The 20,841-nt window shown below is 34.4% G+C and overlaps 1 protein-coding gene across 1 annotated transcript; it reads right to left on the reverse strand.

Moving 5' to 3' along the window:
- Window positions 1-2,109: 2,109 nt before the first annotated feature.
- Window positions 2,110-5,242, reverse strand: LOC134274548 (uncharacterized). The gene is made up of 2 exons (XM_062756820.1): window positions 4,046-5,242; window positions 2,110-2,917 (listed from the first exon to the last, which is right to left on the reverse strand). Exons 1-2 carry the CDS (start codon window positions 4,670-4,672, stop codon window positions 2,228-2,230), a joined length of 1,317 nt encoding a protein of 438 aa, XP_062612804.1. The 5' UTR covers window positions 4,673-5,242; the 3' UTR covers window positions 2,110-2,227.
- Window positions 5,243-20,841: the final 15,599 nt, after the last annotated feature.

The raw sequence follows: 20,841 nt of genomic DNA on the forward strand, positions 1-20,841 counted from the left end.
TCAGTACTGGAAAGTGGAAGAAATTCTCGCCATTATTTCCATAACGGGATGTGTAGCGTTATTGTCAATGACTTAGACATAAAACGATAAAGCTACATTTCTGTTGCTAATGAAAGTGAAAACTGTACTTTAAAAATCAAAGTTTAAAATTAATTACAGCAAGAAAGAAAGATGGCGCTTAAAAAGTCATTCAAAGTACACATGCAAACAAGAGGCCCATGGGCCATAACGCTCACCTGAAAAACTCGGCACTTGTTCTGAACCAGAGTTTTCCCTTATGTTACTCACTTTGGCCCAACCTACTCCAAGGTCCGTGATTCGACAATTTTTAATCTACACTACACTGGAAATATAAAAACCTTAGCATCACCCGATCAGAAGTTAAGGTCAAGGTTGACTTCTTTGAAAATTGGATCAAACTACAATTTCAATGTCAAGAGGTAAAAAATGTTGGCAGGAATAAAGACGATTTTTTTAGATAACATTAACTTTTGGGGTTTTGGCCAAAATCCTCAGGCTCCAGGTGGGCATGGTCATAAGATTCACAGTTTTTGTTCCCCGTTACCCATAGATGCTGTATACCGAATTTGGTTGAAATTGGTTAAGTGCTTTCAGAGAAGAAGCTGAAAAGGTTCAAATGTTAACACACACCGCACGACACACACGACGTACAAAATCGGATAGCAATAGGTCACCTGAATGACTCAATTTCAAAGTCCATAAAACAATACAAAATAAGAGCAGAGCAAACACGGACCCCCGAAACATCAGAGGTGGGATCAGGTGCCATGGAGGAGTGAGCATCCCCTGCCGACCGGTCCCACCCGCCGTGTGCTCCTTGTCATGATTAGGAAATAACGGAAAAAATCCGTAGTCAATTCAGTGTATAAATAATGGACTAACAATTGGTATGAAAAACGTCAGTCAGCGTTTGACTCGGTGATAAATTTTATTTGCTGACAAGGTGATCAACAAAGTGACCCAGTTCATCATTCACGATGGATTTCAAAAATAGAATTTTCAGTGAGTTCTTCAGCAATTTGCAGTCCCACGCTGCTCATTAGAAGCATGTTTAAAGTGTATAGTTATCTTATCATAAATTTTAAATATATTGATTATCATAAACCATTCCGTATATTAATGATGTATGTTGGATAAAAAATACACAATACATGAGTAAAATAATCATTATCACAAGCAACACACTGCGTCATTTAAAGTCAGAAGGGAAGCAAATCCTGTTTAATCCAAAAAAAAAAAAAAACAAAACAAAACAAAAAAAAACGAGGGATTCTGAAGGCTGTCTAAAGATGAGAAACTATTGAAACTCTATAAAAAGAAGCTATGCAAAAAGAATACAAAACATATTATCATAGAATAATGATTGGAGGGTTATGAATCAAACATCATTATATGGGTATATTTTTTTTAAATGACTTAACCTATTGCTCGCCCATCTCCTCCTGCATGGTCTCTGTCTCTTTCTAAAATTCGGATTTTTCATGAACAAAAATTATGATATTTATATTGCGTCACAACTGATAAAGGCTGATTTTCAGTTACTTAAATCACTTTGCATACATGTATGTTCGGTGCATAAAAGGTTCAATTTGAGCAGTATCAATCGTGCTTTAAATTTTTCACGTCTGACTTAACTTCTTGCATATCTAACATTAAGTTTTGCATACTTGACATGACTTTCTTCAACATATCATGTTTTTCCTAGTTGACTTTTTCTAAAATAGCTGAAATTGTATTTTCATCTTTTAAAGTCAGTTTATATATGCTATTTAAGGTTCCCCAAGTATTTTTTCCAGTGACGATTTCCAGTCTTTGGCAGATATCCGATATTGTCGACCACGATATTATTGAATTCTGTCTGAAAGGTTGAAGCTTAGCTCACGAGTGCAATAAGTCTATTTCGTTTTGACCTAATTCTCTCGATATCATCACCCACTCTCACCTCTCCTGCTGCAGGCTCTTCTCCCCAACTTCCTTTTGTTGGTTTAGGTATCTTTGAACAAACGTTTCTTAACAACTGAAATGAAATTTCGAATTCCTCATATCCAGTTTAAGATTATAAGAAAGCTAATCCAAAGGCTTTTCACCGATGAAACTTTTGAGTGCATTGCAGATTTCCGACATGTTTAACCAAGCGTTACAGAATTCATTATTTAAAAGTTCTGCATAGGTTCTATGAGTGAAACATATTATTTCTGAACGGTCTTCAATTTCGTTTTAATGTCATCATTTGAGACTTTAATTCTTGAACATCTGACACGACTGTCTTTAATAGTTCATGTTGCTCGTGCTGATCCTTGACAAACTTTTCTATGATAGCTTTTATTGCATCTTCCCCCTCCTCTTTTAGAGCCAGTTTCTGAATGCCTTTAAGACTATCGAAGTACTTTTTACCAGTGAAGGTTTCCAGTCTTTGGCAGACATCTGACATTATTGACCAGGTGTCATCGAATTCTGTCTGAGGGATGGAGGCTGAGCTCACGTGTGCAGTCAATCTATTTCGTATTGACCTAATTCTCTCGATATCGTCACCCGCAGTCACCTCTCCTGCTGCAGGCTCTTCTCCCCACTTTCCTTTTGTTGGTTTAGGAATCTTTGAACAAATGTTTCTTATCAACTTGTATGTTAATGAAATATCAAATTCCTCATATCCAGAATTTTTAGCTTTTTTCAATTGATCCTCTTGATTTGCGTTTAGATTAAGACTCTTCAATTTTTTGTTTGATAATAAATTCACTTTGTTCTCAATATCAGATGGGAGAATTTCTGATTCTAGAATATCTCTGTATGCTTTATTCAACACATCATTTGTAGCCATGCCAAGTTTTGCAAATCTAGACCGGCCTTCTAGGTTTTGTCCAGAGGCCACAGGAGTACTGGAATTATTCGCCTCTCTCTGAAACAAAATAAACTATAGTTATTTCAATAAACCTATATTAACCTCGAAACTATGTGCTGGAAATAGCCAACTTTGTCTGAAACAAAATCAATCTTAGTTCATCTGATGGAGCCAACTTAGGAAAAACATTATAAACCAAGAATAAAATTTATAAGATGATTACACATATATTAAGCAAACCTAAACCATAATGCAAGAACAGTTTGTTTTCCAAGGTGATTATATCAAAGGGCCCTGTTGTAGGTCAAGAAAGGAAAATTATTTTAATTTACCATTAGATATCATTGAGTTGGTGACATCACATCAATTTGGAAAATTAGGATTAAGGTGAAATGAAAGATTTATCAAGAGAGAAACATAAGGTACTCATCAGAACTTGTAAAACCCTGGTGCCCGAACCACGAGACAATGGGTAGTTAATTGCACAATTTTGGTAAAAGGTTAAAAATCCATTAACCTCTTGCAAAACGGTTCATCTACTCTGCACTAGTCTGAAAGATATTGGTGCTTTGATCAAGGTCACGACACACTTTGAGATTGTAAGCAATATTAGTTTGAAGTATACTGATATACCTAACTACATTTCTTCATTTCATTTTGAGTTTCCAATTATTTATGCAGATATACCTCACTACATTTCTTCATTTCATTTTGAGTTTCAAATTACTTTTTCAGGTAAACATCATATTAACTTAAAAAAGTTCAAATCATGACACATTCTTGGGTCGTAAGAAAACTTTGAGTCAAATAATGGTCCATTTTACAAGATACGGTAACAATTATTTTATTTAAAAAAAATTATTTCTGAAAGTGATCTTGAACTTGACCAATTGACCTTACATTTAGATCAATACATTACTGATAGAATGCTCTGCGTAAAATATAAACTTCAAATGTCTCTCACATTAATATTTTTTTTTTCATTCATTGATCTTTAATATGGTCAAAAGCAGTATGACTCCTCAACTTGAAAACAATATATGTGCCAGTGTTTTTATTTCCTACAAAAGTATGGCTGGACTTAAATATACATATATATATCAACAGACAGGCAGACAATGTAAGTCCTAAAAATCGATTTTTCAATTTTTTTTGACAGGGGGTATAAAGATTAATAACTGTTACCTTTTCCCAGAATCCCTGCGTCATCTGTATATTTATCACATGTTTCTCTCGAAGTTGACACTTGCACTGAATTTCTTTAGCCTTGATTTGGGACAGCTCACTTGAAAGGGTAAAAGATAGATCTTTCTCATTACAAATAACGAATTGACATTTGTATCCTCTGTGGAATATTTTTATGTCAATAAATGTTTCTGTCAATTTTTCTATTGCTTTATCAATGGAGTCTCCAATTTTATTTGACACTTCTTTGTCTATAGTAAATGGTTTGATTCTCAGCACCTGCAACTGAATATCATCATTGCATATGCCAACAACAACCGTGTGTTCATTGTGATCAAACACTGCAGCTGTTTGATAAAGACATGGACATCCTTCATTATCTTCATCTTTTGCAACACTCCATCTTAGAGAACTTATGCAGTATGCTACTAGTCTGTAGAACACAAACATGGCAAAGGTAGTAAATCGATAACACAAAATGGATGAGCATTCCCATTTATCTTCACTGAAGTCAGCTTTAAACTGCTTTTTGTTCATACACGGGACATACCATGACATGCTACCTACTGATACAGCCTCAAATGCATTCAAATGTACCAGCATTTGAAGTTTCTCAATGTATGGCATAATTTCACTTTTATGTTTTGAGTAAGAGGGTTCTTCTTTCCACAAAGCATCTATCACTTTATCTTGAAGTTTCCCTGTTTTGTTGAAGGATTTCCACTCTTTAATTAATTTCCTTTTACAATCTTTATTGATGTGGTTTTCATCAGCAATTACCTTGCTGAAAGCATTAGCAAGCCACTGAATATCTAGTATAACATGTTCCCTCAATTCTGCTTCTCCAAAATTCAAAAGAAAACCATTATCATGGAAACATTTTTAAAATTCAGACAATTCCTCGTCACTTTTGATTTGGTATTCATCGGGAAGAGATGCGTTGAGCTTCCAGATTTCACTCAGGGACAAAACCTTCCAGGCTCCTTCATACAATAACTGCTCCATTAGAGCCCATGAAGAAGGCAATTCAATTTTCGTAGTATTCTCATCCGTAAATAATTCCACTATGGAGTTTTTCATTGACTCTAGTATTTCCTTGGTATTATCATTAAGTTCCTTTAGACATACTGCATATTCCCGATCATTCAGAGACTCACTTAACCAATCTCTGTCCTCGTCTGGTACAGCATTCCAGAACTCCCCAAAGAACGTGTCTATTTCCTGAAGAAATAAATAAAGCATGTATAAAATATTAATTCATAATTGTAAACTAAACCACTAAATTATGTGTCGATGTTTGAAAATGTGCAGTTTCAGGTATTTCAGTATTAAATGTGGTGCACAGTTCAAACTGACTTCAATTGCACTGTTGATCTGAAATTCATTGTTGATTACAATTTATATGACAGTTAGGATGTAATACAAAATATACAATTGTGTGATACGATTTACTGTCAATTAAATTTTGGTTCTTTTGCATTTCTGAAGTTGTAACTGCAATTGTGCATTCTCAAAATAGGTTGGTATCAGTTATTTTTTTATAATTGACATATCTATTTGCCAGAATACTAACATCTTTAGATTTTTTCTCTGTGTGTGTGACAACAAGAAACATTTTTTCAAATGTCTTGTGTGTGTGAAAACAAAATTTGGTAAACAAGAAACAGCATCCTAATAAAAACAAACAGGTCGATGTCTCTGGTAAGTGTGTAGCTCTACTGCTTTGTGTTAAAGGTACTTAGACACAGATTTGAAGTTATTATTTTCTCTATAATATTACGACTTATATATTTTAATAGCATTTCACAAACTCTTATTTCATATAAAATATATTAAAATTTCAAATGTTTGGCGGGTTTGATTGACACTTCCTTGCTCTTTCACAAATTAATTCTATTCTTAATCCTTAAGAAAAGTAGAAATCTCGCGTATAAATGAAAAATATTAATAATATAATCCAGAAAATTCAGAGTAGATATGTTCGAAAGCAAAACAAATACACAATATAAATTTGATAAACTATTGAAAGAACAACTCCAAAAAGAACTCCAAAATAGAAGTCTTTGGCTCCGTCATGCATTGCGGCAAAAAAAACAAACAGGTCGCTTTCTCCACAAAAGTATTTAGTAAACAGTGACTGGATTTTAATTTTTGTTGAATAAATAATTGCACTTATTAAATTATTTAGTGGTTATTGACTTATTTATCGCTCTGTATTCTTGCGTAATAGTGATTTGGGATATACGACATCGGATTCAATAAAGTCGGTAAGAATTAATTTCCTAACTTAATTTAATGTCCCCTTGATTTAAATTTTATGCCATTCCTACTATAAAGATGCTTCAATTTTACTTGTAAGACACTTAGATCGTATTTATTTTATGAAAAACCGCACAATTTTCGCGGCGGAGCAGAGATATTAACAGGTTCGTTTTGAGAAGACTTTTTACCGTAATTTTAAAAGAATGATTTTTTTAAAGTTCTTGAACTGATAGATTATAATTCTAAAAATGTTTTCAGGATTATATCTGTTCATATGTGATAACATTAGGTAAATAGCGATGGTGATAATTCAGATGCCATACAGGATTATATGACGAAATAATATTACAAATGGGTAACATTCGGTCAATGTTTAACAGTTACAACATATATATATATATATATATATATATATATATATATATATATATATATATATATATATATATATATATATATATATATATTATATTGTTCAATTTTACATATTTTTCCCTTTTATCATATATTTAATTCCCAAACGTTTATTTTTCTTTGTAATTGATTTAACTTGAAACGTGAACTTTTTTTTAAAAAAGCAACCGAACGGAGGAAATGTGGACACTGAATGGATTATCATGTAACTCTCACCTGATCGACTCTTATTTATGATTAAAACCATCAATTCAGTACTTTTTTAATTATTGGTAAGATGTATTTACAATGCAGTTGCTCATTGCTGCTCTAAACATGCTGAAATTCATTCGTACACGAGAGACATGAAAGACAGAGAAAATTCGAACAACTAAAATTTGCCAGCGTCCCTTACTTACAAAAAACTTCTAAAATCAGTAAAAGTAGTTCTAAAATGACTAACTTAGTCACTGCAAACAAATTATCAACCACAGAGATGTTTTCATAAGATTAAGACTGTTTAATTTGTATTTTGTATCCTACTTGTACGAGGTCTGGTTAAACCTCGAAGTTGGTCAACTTTGACTTGAAATTAAAAACTATTTGCACATGAAATCAAAATTCTAACAAATACATTCTATAAAAACATTTATTATTAATCATTTCTGAGAACTTACATCATTGCAAGGTAATCCAATTTTTTGAAAAAGCACTTTTTATAAGACCCCACTTTTCACGATGTTTCACCGTTTTTTGATATAACTGCGCATGCGCGGACTCGTTTTTTTGGAGTCTTTTCTGGACTGAAATTCTCACTTCCGTTAACGCCGTTTTTGGAGTTCGTCTAGACTGTTGAACGCACCCGGTGAATTGTAAACATCAACAATAACAGAACTCGTGCCATGTTTACAAAAACTGTGTACATAACACGAGTGTGCTCGATTTGCTAAACTCTGTACGCAACTCTTAGTTCGGAATGACGATACTTGTGAAGGAGTTTTGCTTTCTACCATTTCTACTCTGATTAAAATTATTTTTCTGGATAAAAATTTTAATATTTCTCATTAATACACAACAAAATTGCCACTGTTCCTAAGGTTAAGGAATAAAGTTAAATTTTGTGAAAGTGCAAGGATGTGTCAATCAAACCCGCCAAAAAATTGGAAGTTTTAATAACTTTTAAATAAGATTTTTAATTAATTTTTGTGTGAAATGCTATTAAAATATGTAAAGCGTAATATTATAGAGAAAATATTGACTTCAAATCTGTGTTCAAGTACCATTAAAAACATGAAAAGTAAACAAACCTTCAATTTATAATTTTGCTTTTGGTTTAACAATAATCCAGCAGAATTATATGACTTCATATTTTGTAAACCTATCAATAGGTATTAAATACAATATGAACTATGAAATGTGCATTTTTTAATTTAAATTTTGAAAAAAAAAGTACACATCTTCTTCCTTCCATTTTACATGACAACTGATTTGTTGAAAAAATGTATCAAAGTGCAGTGTACTTCTTAAGGCAAATAGTCTATGAAGAGAGGTTAGGTTCATTTCAATGGCAATACCCTCTGAAAACAGTTTAATCATTCGAAGCTAGGTTAAGGCCGCTCATAGGAAATATGCCTTAAAAATATTCCAAGAAAATCAATATTATGTTGATATCTTTTCTCTAAGTATGTTTCAATTTAATGGCAATTGTACTAAAACATATAAATATATGGGTCTCAACCGAGTTCGGCCAGTGCGACTTTACGTACATCAGTTGTTTGCCACGTGTCTTGGTTAAATTTTAAAAAATATATGAACGGATACAAAGATCGTAAAAGTTCAACGATATATGGATAATTTTTCACTACGAAATTGATAGTGTTTCCTTTAAGACAAATTCCTTGACCTGAAAAGTGCTAGTAGCAACTTTCCCATGCCCAGGGATTATTTAAAATTTAGGTATCTTTTGATAAACTTCGTAAATTTACATTATACGAGGGGTGATAAAAAAATTCGCAAACTAATTCTCTATCTACCTAACTACAGTTCTGACAAGAATAAAATTTGTCACAAATATAGCCCTAAACATGTGCTTTATGCAGTATAATTCCAATCTTAATTTTATTTATTGATTCCCTGTGTTTTGATTGGACGAGAACAAATTCAAGAAAAAGTTTACACATCGATGAATTTTTCAATCAGAACTACTTTCTTGACTGTTGTAAAAACAATGAAAACAGATACTTCTACTCCGTTTTAGCTAAATTATGATTACAAGAAACTGGAAATAAAAATGAATGAATAACAACGGGAATATTATGTTTATGTCACTGTCGGATTACTCGTGAGTGTTAATTTTAAAAAATCGCTGATCATGATGCGTTCCATATCAGCTCAGTTGGTATCGTTGTGATAGGGAAAAGAAAACCTAGACTCTTGCCTTTTCAGCATCAAATTCATATATTTACATCCTACAGAATTTCTCCATAAATCTTTGAACGAACCAGAGTAAATCGAGGACGTCGTCGGTGCAAGTTTCGCTATGACGTCGTTAACATGGTCAAGGACGAATTATTCTGGAGAATACGCGTATTTACGATATTTGTTGACTTAAACAACATTCAATGAGTTTTTATAAGTTTATTTTATTGATTGTTTTGACAATTTAAGTTGGATTTTATCGATATTCATCTTGTATACGTTTCTTTGCGGCATAAAGTATTCCTACGCAGTACAAAATAACGGATTGTATGGCGGCCTCAAAGAGAAATAATTTTAATAATTTTAAAAATTCGTAATTGGAATTATAAGAATTAAACGTTCTTTTTTCAGAATTTATCGATGTGTAAACTCTGCCTTTTTCCTCACAAACTTTACATAAAAGTGCTTGCACTTTTATTATAAAAAGGCAGAGTTTACACATCGATAAATTCTGAAAAAAGAACGTTTAATCCTATAATGAGTCATGTTGAAATGTGCATCATAATTATGACGTCATGATGTTAAAATGACGTCAATATAGAGGCGACTGTGACGAAAATGGATGAGTCAATCGTACTTGAACAAAGAACTATAATAAAATTTTATGTAAAACTAGGTAAATCCTTCATGGATATATACGATGATTTACATAAAGTTTATGGGGAATGTGGGCTTTCAAAAGGTACAATAAGTAAGTGGATGAAACGTTTTATTAAGGGAAGGGAGACGGTGAAAGATGATGCTAGATCTGGGTGCACGTTGAACGTAAGTACCGAGATAAACGTGTCTGAGGTTGAACAATATGTAATGAAAGATCGAAGAGTTACGATTAGGGAAATAGCTAATGATCTTAGCATGTCTTATGGAACAGTTCAAGAGATTTTAACGAGTAAGCTTAACATGCGGCGAGTTTGTGCGAGATGGGTCCCTCGCCTCCTTCTGCCAGAGCAAATGAGGGTGAGAGTGAATGCGTGCCGGTCCTACGTTAGTAGATATGAGATAGAACAAAATTATTTCATGAATAGAATTATCACATGTGATGAAATTTGGGTACATTTCTATTATCCAGAAAGTAAACAACAAAGTTCAATTTGGAAGCATCCTTCCTCGCCATCACCAATAAAAACACGCGTAACCAAGTCAGCAGGGAGGGTTATGCACATAGTTTTCTGTGACGTCAACGGTATAATTCTAAATCACATGGTACCACCCAAAACTTAAGTTACTGGAGACTACTATGCACGGGTTATCAAATCAGATTTGATGAGAGCAGTAGAGAGAAAGCGCCCAGATCTGATAAGATCTGGATTCATTCTGCACCATGATAACGCACCTAGCCATTAAAAGTCGGGTTGTGATGGACACCATGGAAACACTGGGTATAGAAAAACCTAATTCATCCCCCCTACAGCCCAGATTTGGCAATTTGTGACTTCTGGCTATTTCCAGTTTTGAAAGATAACCTACGGGGAGAAAAATATGAGTCCTGGGAAGATCTTGGCACTGCTGTGAACATTGTGCTAAGGGTCATGTCAGGTGATGGTTTGGATCACGTGTTTCGCGCATGGGCAGATCGATCGGAAAAGTGCATAAAAGCTAGAGGGGCCTACTTTGAAAAAGAATAAACTCAAACTCTCACTTTGAAAAATATTTTAAAAGTTATTCAATTAGTTTGCCAACTTTTTGATCACCCCTCGTACACATTGAAATAATGTAAATGTACGAAAAAACCAACAGTGCACAACTTACTTCAAGCACTTTTAAAAATAGTAGGGTTGATAATAAATTATGTTATTTTTACACATGAAGCTACATGTGTATAAAATATCATAATTTATTGTTAAGCGGATATTGTTGAACTCTTAAGATTTTCGAGGGGTTGTGCCCGTGATTGTAGTATGTTTAAGGGCATGACTGCGGCTTTATAACAGACCTATTCATTATAGATTTAATAAGACTGTTAAAAATTTAGTTATGTATTAAAAATATGACTCAATTTTAGTTTTAATTTTTATGTTTACAAATTGCAATAATAGCTTGATCTGCGTCTCAAGTACAGAGAAATTGCGTGTCAAACTAGTCTATGATGTCATCTCTGTCAGTATAGCGAGATCAAGTTGGCTTTGATTTTACATTTAAATAGAGTTTTAATGACAATATAAGGTACACTTTAATTTATGTTTACAATAATTATGAGAAATCACAGTATACAAGAGTGTATAAGAAAAAGAAAATTATTATTTATTCGCCGAGATTCATTTGTACAGTTTCACCTTTACGTCATAATCGTTTGCCCGAAGATCTGCATATATTGATATACCTTTGCATTTGGGGGTCCTTAACCAAGCCGCTTTTGACGGACAATTTATGCGTCACATCTAAAGAAATGAACCTATACCCACCACAACTGACATGAAATGATACCCACCATCACAAAGGGATCGCCATCTCCCACAAAAGAACCCCATCTGATTATTGAACACCATTTAGCATAAACTGATTAATTTTAATATCAGAAAGACAAATCCAGCATCCGAAGCACGTCTGGTAGTGTCCATCCCTTGATGCATCATCCATGCAAGTTCGGTTAAGGCAGGCAGGGCTTATAGTGACTAGGGAATGAAAAAAAATGTCAGATCCAGCATCTGAAGCAGGTCTGGTAGTGTCCATCCCTAAATGCATCATCCGTGCAAGTTTGGTTTGGGTAGGGCTTACTATCCTTGGAAATGGCCCTGCTCCAAAAACTTTAACCTGGTCACTCATCTGGAAAATCTAGGTCAGATCCAGCATCCGAATCATGTCTGGTAGTGTTCATCCCGAGATGCATTATACGTGCAAGTTTGTATCAACATGTGAAGTTTGATAACACCATATTGAATGGTATGTTTAAAACTTACCTTAACACTACTTTAAGAAAAGTGAGGTCAAGGTCAAAGGAAAGGTAAAGGTAAAAAAAATATTGATGCAGTTGCATAGCTCTCATCAATATTTATAAGCATATGAAGTTTGATGAAAATATCTTGGATAGTTTCTTTTAAACTTAGCTTTGAACAGAGCTAAATGCAAAGTGTGACGGAAGGACGGAAGGACAGAGGGACGGAAGACGGACATGACAAACATGATATGCCCCGGCCATATTCATGGCGGGGCATAAAAATAATGTGTATCTTCTATAATATAAACATAACAGTGCATGAAACTTGCCACCATTTATGATTTCGCTTTGGAGTACGCTCTGAGATTCAAATTATGTAAAAAGTGGCCGAGGGGATGAGACCACAGAAAGAGATCAAAGGTTTACATAGATATAATCAAAGTACTCAGAAGTACAGAGAGCCGGGCTCATTTACAGAGTAGAATGGATTTCTTACATGAATCACGTTTATATTCTGATAAAAAAAATTATGTTAAAACTATCAATATAAATGATAAGACACTGACAGTGAGTTTTTCAATCCTAATACCACGGTCCGATTTTGTCAGAATCAGAATTAATCTGGTACCGCAGCTGAATGTAAACAAACAGGCCAGTCTGGTTCCCTCTCCTGCTTTACCTCGTATGTGTAGAGAACTACGGTAACACTGATTATCAAAAATCCTTACGCTAATGAACTATGTTCTTTGACTTATGAAGTTTTCAAAGTCATTACTACTAATGTTTATTTTATATAGAAAAAACTTCGTTTTATTTTTGTTGCTTTATTTAGCGTTTGTATTATCTCAAAAGCGGTTGAGAGTAAGAACTATATTTTTGCACGTAACTTTAAAATGGCAACTATGGGGTCAACATCCTGCCTTGAACAGGATCACATAAGCCGGTAATTGCTCTTTGAGTGATAAGCCCGGCTAAAAATCAATTTTGAACTTAAGGTAATGTTAGCAAGCTCACAAAAAATTATCCCCAAACAATGTTTTAGCTCACCTGAGCCGAAGGCTCAAGTGAGCTTTTCTGATCAAAATTTGTCCGTTGTCTGTCGTTGTTGTCGTCGTAGTCGTTGTCGTTGTTGTAAACTTTTCACATTTTCATCTTCTTCTCAAGAACCACTGGGCCAATTTCAACCAAACTTGGCACAAAGTATCCTTGGGTGAAGGGAATTCAAGTTTGTTCAAATGAAGGGCCACGCCCTTTTCCAAGGGGAGATAATCATGAATTGTTAAAAATTAATGGCATATTTAAAAAAAATCTTCTTCTCCAGAACCGCTGGGCCAGGAAAGATGAAACTCGTGTGAAAGCATCCTCAGGTAGTGTAGATTCAAATTTGTTCAAATCATGACCCCCGGGGCAAGGGTGGGGCCAAAATAGCCGACCCAAGTTTTACATAGGAATATATAGGAAAAATCTTTAAAAATATTCTTCTCCAGAACCACTGGGCTAGGAAAGATAAAACTTATGTGGAAGCATCCTCAGGTAGTGTAGATTCAAGTTTGTTCAAATCATGACCCCCGGGGCAAGGGTGGGGCCAAAATGGCCTACCCAAGTTTTACATAGGAATATATAGGAAAAATCTTTAAAAATCTTCTTCTCCAGAACCACTGGACCAGGAAAGATGAAACTTATGTGGAAGCATCCTCAGGTAGTGTAGATTCAAATTTGTTCAAATCATGACCCCCGGGGCAAGGATGGGGCCAAAATGGCTGACCCTAGTATTACGTAGGAATATATTAGAAAAATCTTGAAAAATCTTTTTCTCAAGAACCACTGGGCCAGGAAAGATGAAACTCATGTGGAATCATCCTCAGGTAGTGTAGATTCAAGTTTGTTCAAATCATGACCCCAGGGGCAAGGGTGGGACCAAAATGGCCGACCCAAGTTTTACATAGGAATATATATAGGAAAAATCTTTAAAAATCCTTCTCAATTACCACTGGGCCAGGAAAGATGAAACTGATAGGGAAGCCATCCTCAGGTAGTGTAGACTCAAGTTTTTTTTCAAATCATGACCCCCGGCCCTAGGGATATGGTGGGGCCAAAATGGCCGACCCAAGTTTTACATAGGGATATATAGGGAAACCTTTTAAAATCTTCTTTTCAAGTACCTCAAAGCTATGATTAGTGATACCCGGGGTATTTATATGGAATCATCCTCAGGTAGTGTAGATTCTAGTTTGTTCAAATGATGAACGCCTGGAAGGAGGGGGGAGTAAATTCAAGCCTGATGTGCTCAGGTGAGCGCTGTGGCCCCTGAGCCTCTTGTTAAAAGTTTCTATTTAAATTTTGTATAATTGACCTTGAAATGAAAAAAAAATCTTTGCTAAAACAGACACAGTCTGGTACTCTGTAGGTAAAATACAGAAATGAAAATTTATCGCTTAGAAAACCATAGACCTCTTGTGAATTTTACAGTTTTTTTTACCAGTGATCTTAAATGTGTTTTATTGACCTTGAAGCTCATGAACATCCATGGATAGATTATAGTCTGTGTATGAAGTATGATCTTCCATTGAAATTTCATTACAAAGTTTTAACCAGGACAAGCATTATATACCGTTTTTGCTGGTGACCTTAAACTCGCTGAAAATGACCTAGGATCAAGGTCAGAACACGCCCTCAGATCATAACAAGCAAATTAAAGTTTGTATCAAGTATGAGCTCCCAGTTATTCTCCATTACAAAGATATAGCCTGGACAAGGATTAAACCATTTTCTGCTAGTGATCTTGAACTTGTGAGAATCATCTAGGGTCAAGGTCAGTTTTTCTGATAAAAAAAATTGTCCGTTGTCTGTCATTGTTGTTGTTGTAATAGTTTTCACATTTTCATCTTCTACTCAAGAACCACTGGAACAACTTCAATGAAACATGCTACTTAACAAAATGATAAATGAATGTGTATTGTCGATGAACAAAACTACACATTTATGCGTAAACTTAACACCGGTAACTGCCTTAAAACATCTGACATTCTACGAGTTTCTTACCTCTGTAAGTCCAAACGGAGAAGATTGATTCTTCTTGGTTATCTTTCTCTTTACTGACAACATGTTCAAATCTCTTAGTCATGTCCAGCACAAGAATAAAGAAGGCCTTTGGTGTTACGTAAATTTGGTGACAAGCATAATAAGCTAACTGGCCAGCAAAATCCAGCAAGCTTACAGTTGGGAATTTTTCTTTTTCAGACAAGATTTTCTTGAAAATTTCGTCTTTCATTGCTTGTGCGTCTGAGGAGAGAACACGGTCCATTGTCTCAACTGTATTCAGTTCTTCTTTGCCTTCAGTTGGAGATATGGACCTCTCAATGTTCTCTTCTTTCTTTTCCTCTCGGCTATAAATTACTTCAGAGTTTTTATCAGTACTTCCTAGCTCCAAATTGTCTTCTTTTACATTTGTATCTGACATGTCAGTTGCACTGCCCGGGTCTGGTTTCAAATCTGTAGTGTTTATTCTGATAAATGTCTTCAATGGTGAGTCATCATCAGCCACTGTAAAAGAAGGAATTGTTATAAAGTAAATAATTTTTGGAATTATACTTGGTTTTTGGGAGTTGAACTATGTTCAGACTCCCTAGGTTGTCACGCAGTTTCTAGCGCAGTAATTTTACAATGAATTATATAGCGGCTGTCGTGGTGTTTCTGTGTCGCCCAATTTACTCCCCTGTGATATTCAATACAAACTCGCACCAGTCTATATAAACTCGAAGAAGCTTCCGCAATAAAAATAGTCCATCTCATTTTTCTGAATTAATCTAATTTTCATAAATGATTTGAAAGTAAATGAAAAAGAATTTTATTTAACTTAATTTGAAAAGCATATTTTTGTCATCTCTCTTGAGAAATAACTCGTAAATTTTGATTTCCGTATGAAAAAAAGTCCCGTCATTTATCATTCGGCAATCCTCGGCTGACTCCACTACGCTGCATTACAAAAAGTGCGAGGTCATCAAAGGAGCAACTTAACAATGACGCGGTTGTCTAAATATAGAGATGTAAACAAAGACGTAAGGTCAAAGGAACGCTAAGGTTTAACCGAACTTCTTTCAATTTGTTTCAGCAATAAAGAGACAGAACAACGTTACTTTTTTAAAAAAAATGCTATGGAAAATATCACTGTCAGACATTTATTTGCTCTGACAAGTAATATGATCTGTTAGACTGGAAAATGTTTGTCAGGCCAGATACATGCAACTCATTTTTTTACGTGGGTAAAGGGAAAAAATAATAGCATTAATGTTTGTTGATATTCGAATCTCACAATTTCAAATGACATTAAATTTACATCCTTTATTTCATGAGTTTATCAGCATTCAGTTGGTCACGTGCATGTACAACACCAAATCTGAACTTGAGAAATGTGTATGTACTTGAATTATAGTATTACCTTATAAAATGTATCATTTGATTTTATTATATAATTAAAACAGTAAAAATTAATGAATACATGCGTATGCACGGACACAATGGTATAATAATCCCAATGATCGATCTGTGAGAAAGATTATTCCTCATGATTACAAATGTTTTTTTTTTCTTGTAGTAGCTCGTTAAACTACGAGGGTTGTCCCATAAAATCGTGGACAAATGTAATAGTCGATTTTTAAGTACATAATGTTTTTGATAATATATATTCATTCTGCTTGAATGTGCAAAATCGGTAAAAATAGCAAGGTTATATTAGAGAAACTAAGAATTAATTCGTAATAAAAGTTTTCAATACATAAGATTAGGATGAAAATTATCCTAATTCCATTCCTTAATCAATTCTGCGTCTTTTTAAAAAATTCAAGGCATTTGGTTAAAAGTAATAAACACAAGTTAGGGCGCACCGGAGAGCAGTTCAGATAGATTAGGATTTGTAATGACGCCTTAAGAGACTTTAAATGAATTGAAAAATATCACCAGATCTTTAGTATATAAATGAAATGAAAGTTTTCTTAGTGAAGTCTTCGTGGTCGGATATCCAGATATTACAAAACGCACATTTGTTAGCAAAGGACGCTGTCACTGTCGACCGTCGATGTGAGATTCTCTTTTAGTTGATTGATGGTGCACTTGGAATAAAATGAGTGTTGGTTTCTTAACTGGTTATAGATACTCACATATGTAAATCAATAAAATTTCTAAATTTAAGTGGGGAGACAAAGATGAAACGTGACGCTGTTTTAGACACTTTAATCATCCGTGCGCCGTGACACAGTACATAATATAAAATATCACAATTTGTTTACCTATGCATATATCTATTTGAAATTTGCTATGTATCTACTAAAAAGTGGTGAAAATTTCAGAACGCAGTGATGATTATTTTTCAAACTAGACAACTTGTCCACGATTTTACGGGACAACCCTCGTATGTCTGATTTTTAATTACATTTGAATCAAATCAAAATCACAAACTTTAAGTGTCACTCGCGTGGCGCAGTTGTTAAAGGAGTTTGCTCTAGAGATTCAAAGTAAGGTGTTAATTGATCCTTACGTCACAGGTTCGAATCCTGTGGGATGCATTTGGAGATAAACTCTTTTGATGAGACCATATAAACTGAAATCCCATGTCGCAGTATGTGCTTGCACAAAACGATCCCTCACTACTCAATGGTTTTGAGTGCCGTGTATGGGGAAAAATTTGTAGACTTACATGTAGCTAGCTCCATCGACAAATGGTAGTTTCTCAATATAATTGAAAAATTATCGAACGCAAAACAAACAAAATGTAAAGTATTCAGATACTTACTTCTATATAGAAATTACTTGAAATGAAATTTAAAATTATGGAATAACAAAACTTGATGATTAAGTTATAAAGATAGATACATTTAATAAAATAGATAAGCACGAAGTTTTATAAAAATTAATTATTAATTTATGTCCGAAAAGAAACATTCACACCCAAAAGAGAATAGCAAATACTTATTTTAATCAGAGGAAGAAAAATGACAATCTAGTGTCTGGTGATGGTAACATCGAATATAAAGAGTGTTTGTTTGTTTGTTTCTTGGGACCAAATATCTTGTACACATTCTAAAGAGAGTAGTGGCGTTTTGATTCAAATGCTTCAGAAATATGAGGGTTGTGTTTGAGTTTGAGTAAGAAATGGTACTGAAAGAAGTTTGAAACCTACCCACAAAATAGTATTTTCGAGTTTGGAAATTTTTTTTTTTGGTGGTGGGGGTTGTTTGTTTGGTTTGGTCAAATTGTTGAGGTAAGAATTAGAAAGAATAAATCCAGAACTAAACTTAACTGTTCGTGCGCAATAAATATACAGTTTTTTCAATGGATGGCACTGTAGCTCTCCGGTCCGTCAAAATCTTTTTTCAAACAGCTACAGTTCTACAGCTAATTTAAGAGCAGTCCCATGATCTTGGCTATTCAAATGCAATAGAATTTTTTTAAATGTTTTGTGTTGTATCTCTAACAAATCAGTTCTAGCTGACTTGAATCTGAAAGCATGAAACTGTTCCTATACCTCCCGTGAGATCTTTCAGATAACAATGTTCAACTCCCATGAGTACTTTCAGTACTTTGATTTTTAAGTCTTACTGGGATGGAAGTGAATGCACAATATACGATTACAATTGATACTTGTTTATTGTGTGTAAGGTATTCAATTTATACAATACATTTTGTCCCTTGCCTGGTGCTGCAATTCAGAACACACAAACATTGGTATACGATGTGGCTTATGGCCACTTGTTACTGATGACAATAAGACACACTGGCTCTCTGTTCACTAAGATAAAGTATAAAACAAGTGTATCCAGTTTTCTTGTCATTCGTAAATAATTTAATTTAAGTTGTAACTCGTCATTTGATTGGTTAAACGGTTCTATCCATTTTGTATAACATAACAGTAGTATAACGGGTCTAGCCGGGCGGGTCAACTGAGTGCACTTTTTATGCAAATGAGATTCAAAATGGAGGATTCTGATTGGCTGGGAGGATAAGGGGGTCAAGGGAGTGCAGTCCCCTGGGGGATAAGGGGGTCAAGGGAGTGCAGCCCCCCTGGGGGATAGGGGTCAAGAGAGTGCAGATTGGGGGTGTGGGGAGGATAGGGGGTTCAACTCAGTACAGTCCTTGGGGTAGGGATAGGTGGGGATTCAGTATATAGCTCTAAATATAGTGTTTTACACAATACTGTAAGGACCGTGTGCAAAAAAAATTAGGTACGTTTGCAAAAAAATAGGTTGGACTTACCTATGCATTGTGACGTCATCCACTGTATAAATACAATGTGATTATGACGTCACCCATTCATTTACACTCTAGACAGCCTAGTCTAGCCAGTTTGAACTGGATTTTACCCAAAACAATAACAAGAACACACAATACAATAACAAGGCAATTTTTATTCAGAATGAAAAAATACAAACATACACTGTCTTCTTAATTTTTTCTCTCTCCTTTTTCTTGAGATTGTTTTCCTTCAGGCAATAAAGGGATGCGACAATTTACATACACTTTATAAATAGACCTATCTGTAAAAAGTCCTTGAAGCTTCTTTTCTTCCCTAAACCTCTTTTTCTTCCAATTGATGAAAACAATCGGCAAGTGTAATTTTCCAGGAACTATTCTCCCCATGATAAGGTTCAGTCAGGATATCAAATTTGTATTTTTGATAACCCCAATAACCATTTTTTCTCTCCTTCAGACAGTATTTTTCCTCTCTGGTGTCATAATCTTAAGGATCCAATTCCACTCTTTTTACCAACCAAATTTTTTTGTACTTTAAATTCGGTTGCCATTTTAAATAATTTCTGTTGCGTTCATAAAAATTCTGGATGGCTTCTTCTTTAGTTTTCATCCATTCTCCAAAATGTTCTCCATTAATACACCAACAATACACCGTTTTCTCTGTCATATAATTTCCGAAGTACAGTTTGAGTTGCATTTATTAATATCCTGTGCCCAACATGTTTTGTCGCCACGGAGCACGGTCAAAAACAATGTAACGTCAAAAACAACTTTAAAGAACATTTCTAACCACAGAATGATCCATTTATTAAAACGTTTCCACAACACTTTGTCCAGCTCTGGTTTATATATAGCATGGGTTTATTTTAGGGCCGTGTGCAAAAAATATACTTTTTACCTACCTTTTTTTAGACCTGTCCGTGTCCTTCATCATGATATTTGCTTTTTTTATACCTGTTGCATCATTAACTTTTTTTTTGAAGAAATACAATAGTAAATTTGTTGCATCATCTTTTTATACTTAAATCTGATATTTTTGCAAGATATATCATCTTTTTATACCTATTGCTTCATCTTTTTAATACCTGTTGCATCATCTTTTTATACCTGTTGCATCATCTTTTTATATCTGTTGCATCATCTGTAAAGGACCGTGTGCAAAAAAAATAGGGTCGTGTGCAAAAATAGGTTTGGACTTACCTATGCATTGTGACGTCATCCACTGTATAAATACAGGTTTTCTCCGACTTTGGGTTCATTTTACCCTCAGAGCCATCAGCTGATAGACATGGATTCTACTAGAGAAAAACAGTTACAGGCTCAACGAATATTGAAAAGAACCGAGAGAGAATTAGATTCACCACCTAAACCGATTTCTGAGTATTATCAGATGAGACTAGCTGATGAAGCCCACTCTCCAAAATTTAAAGCGCATCAAAATAATTATATCGTCCATTTCAATGAATTTCCAGAAGAAGAAGAAAACACAAGTTTCTTTCGGCGATTATTCAGAAACATGTTACAAAAATTCAAATCTGAAATG

This window comes from Saccostrea cucullata, unplaced genomic scaffold (genome assembly GCF_032062105.1).
Source record: "Saccostrea cucullata isolate Sc308-1 unplaced genomic scaffold, CSIRO_AGI_Scuc_v1 ctg2876, whole genome shotgun sequence".
NCBI classification, from domain to species: domain Eukaryota; kingdom Metazoa; phylum Mollusca; class Bivalvia; order Ostreida; family Ostreidae; genus Saccostrea; species Saccostrea cuccullata.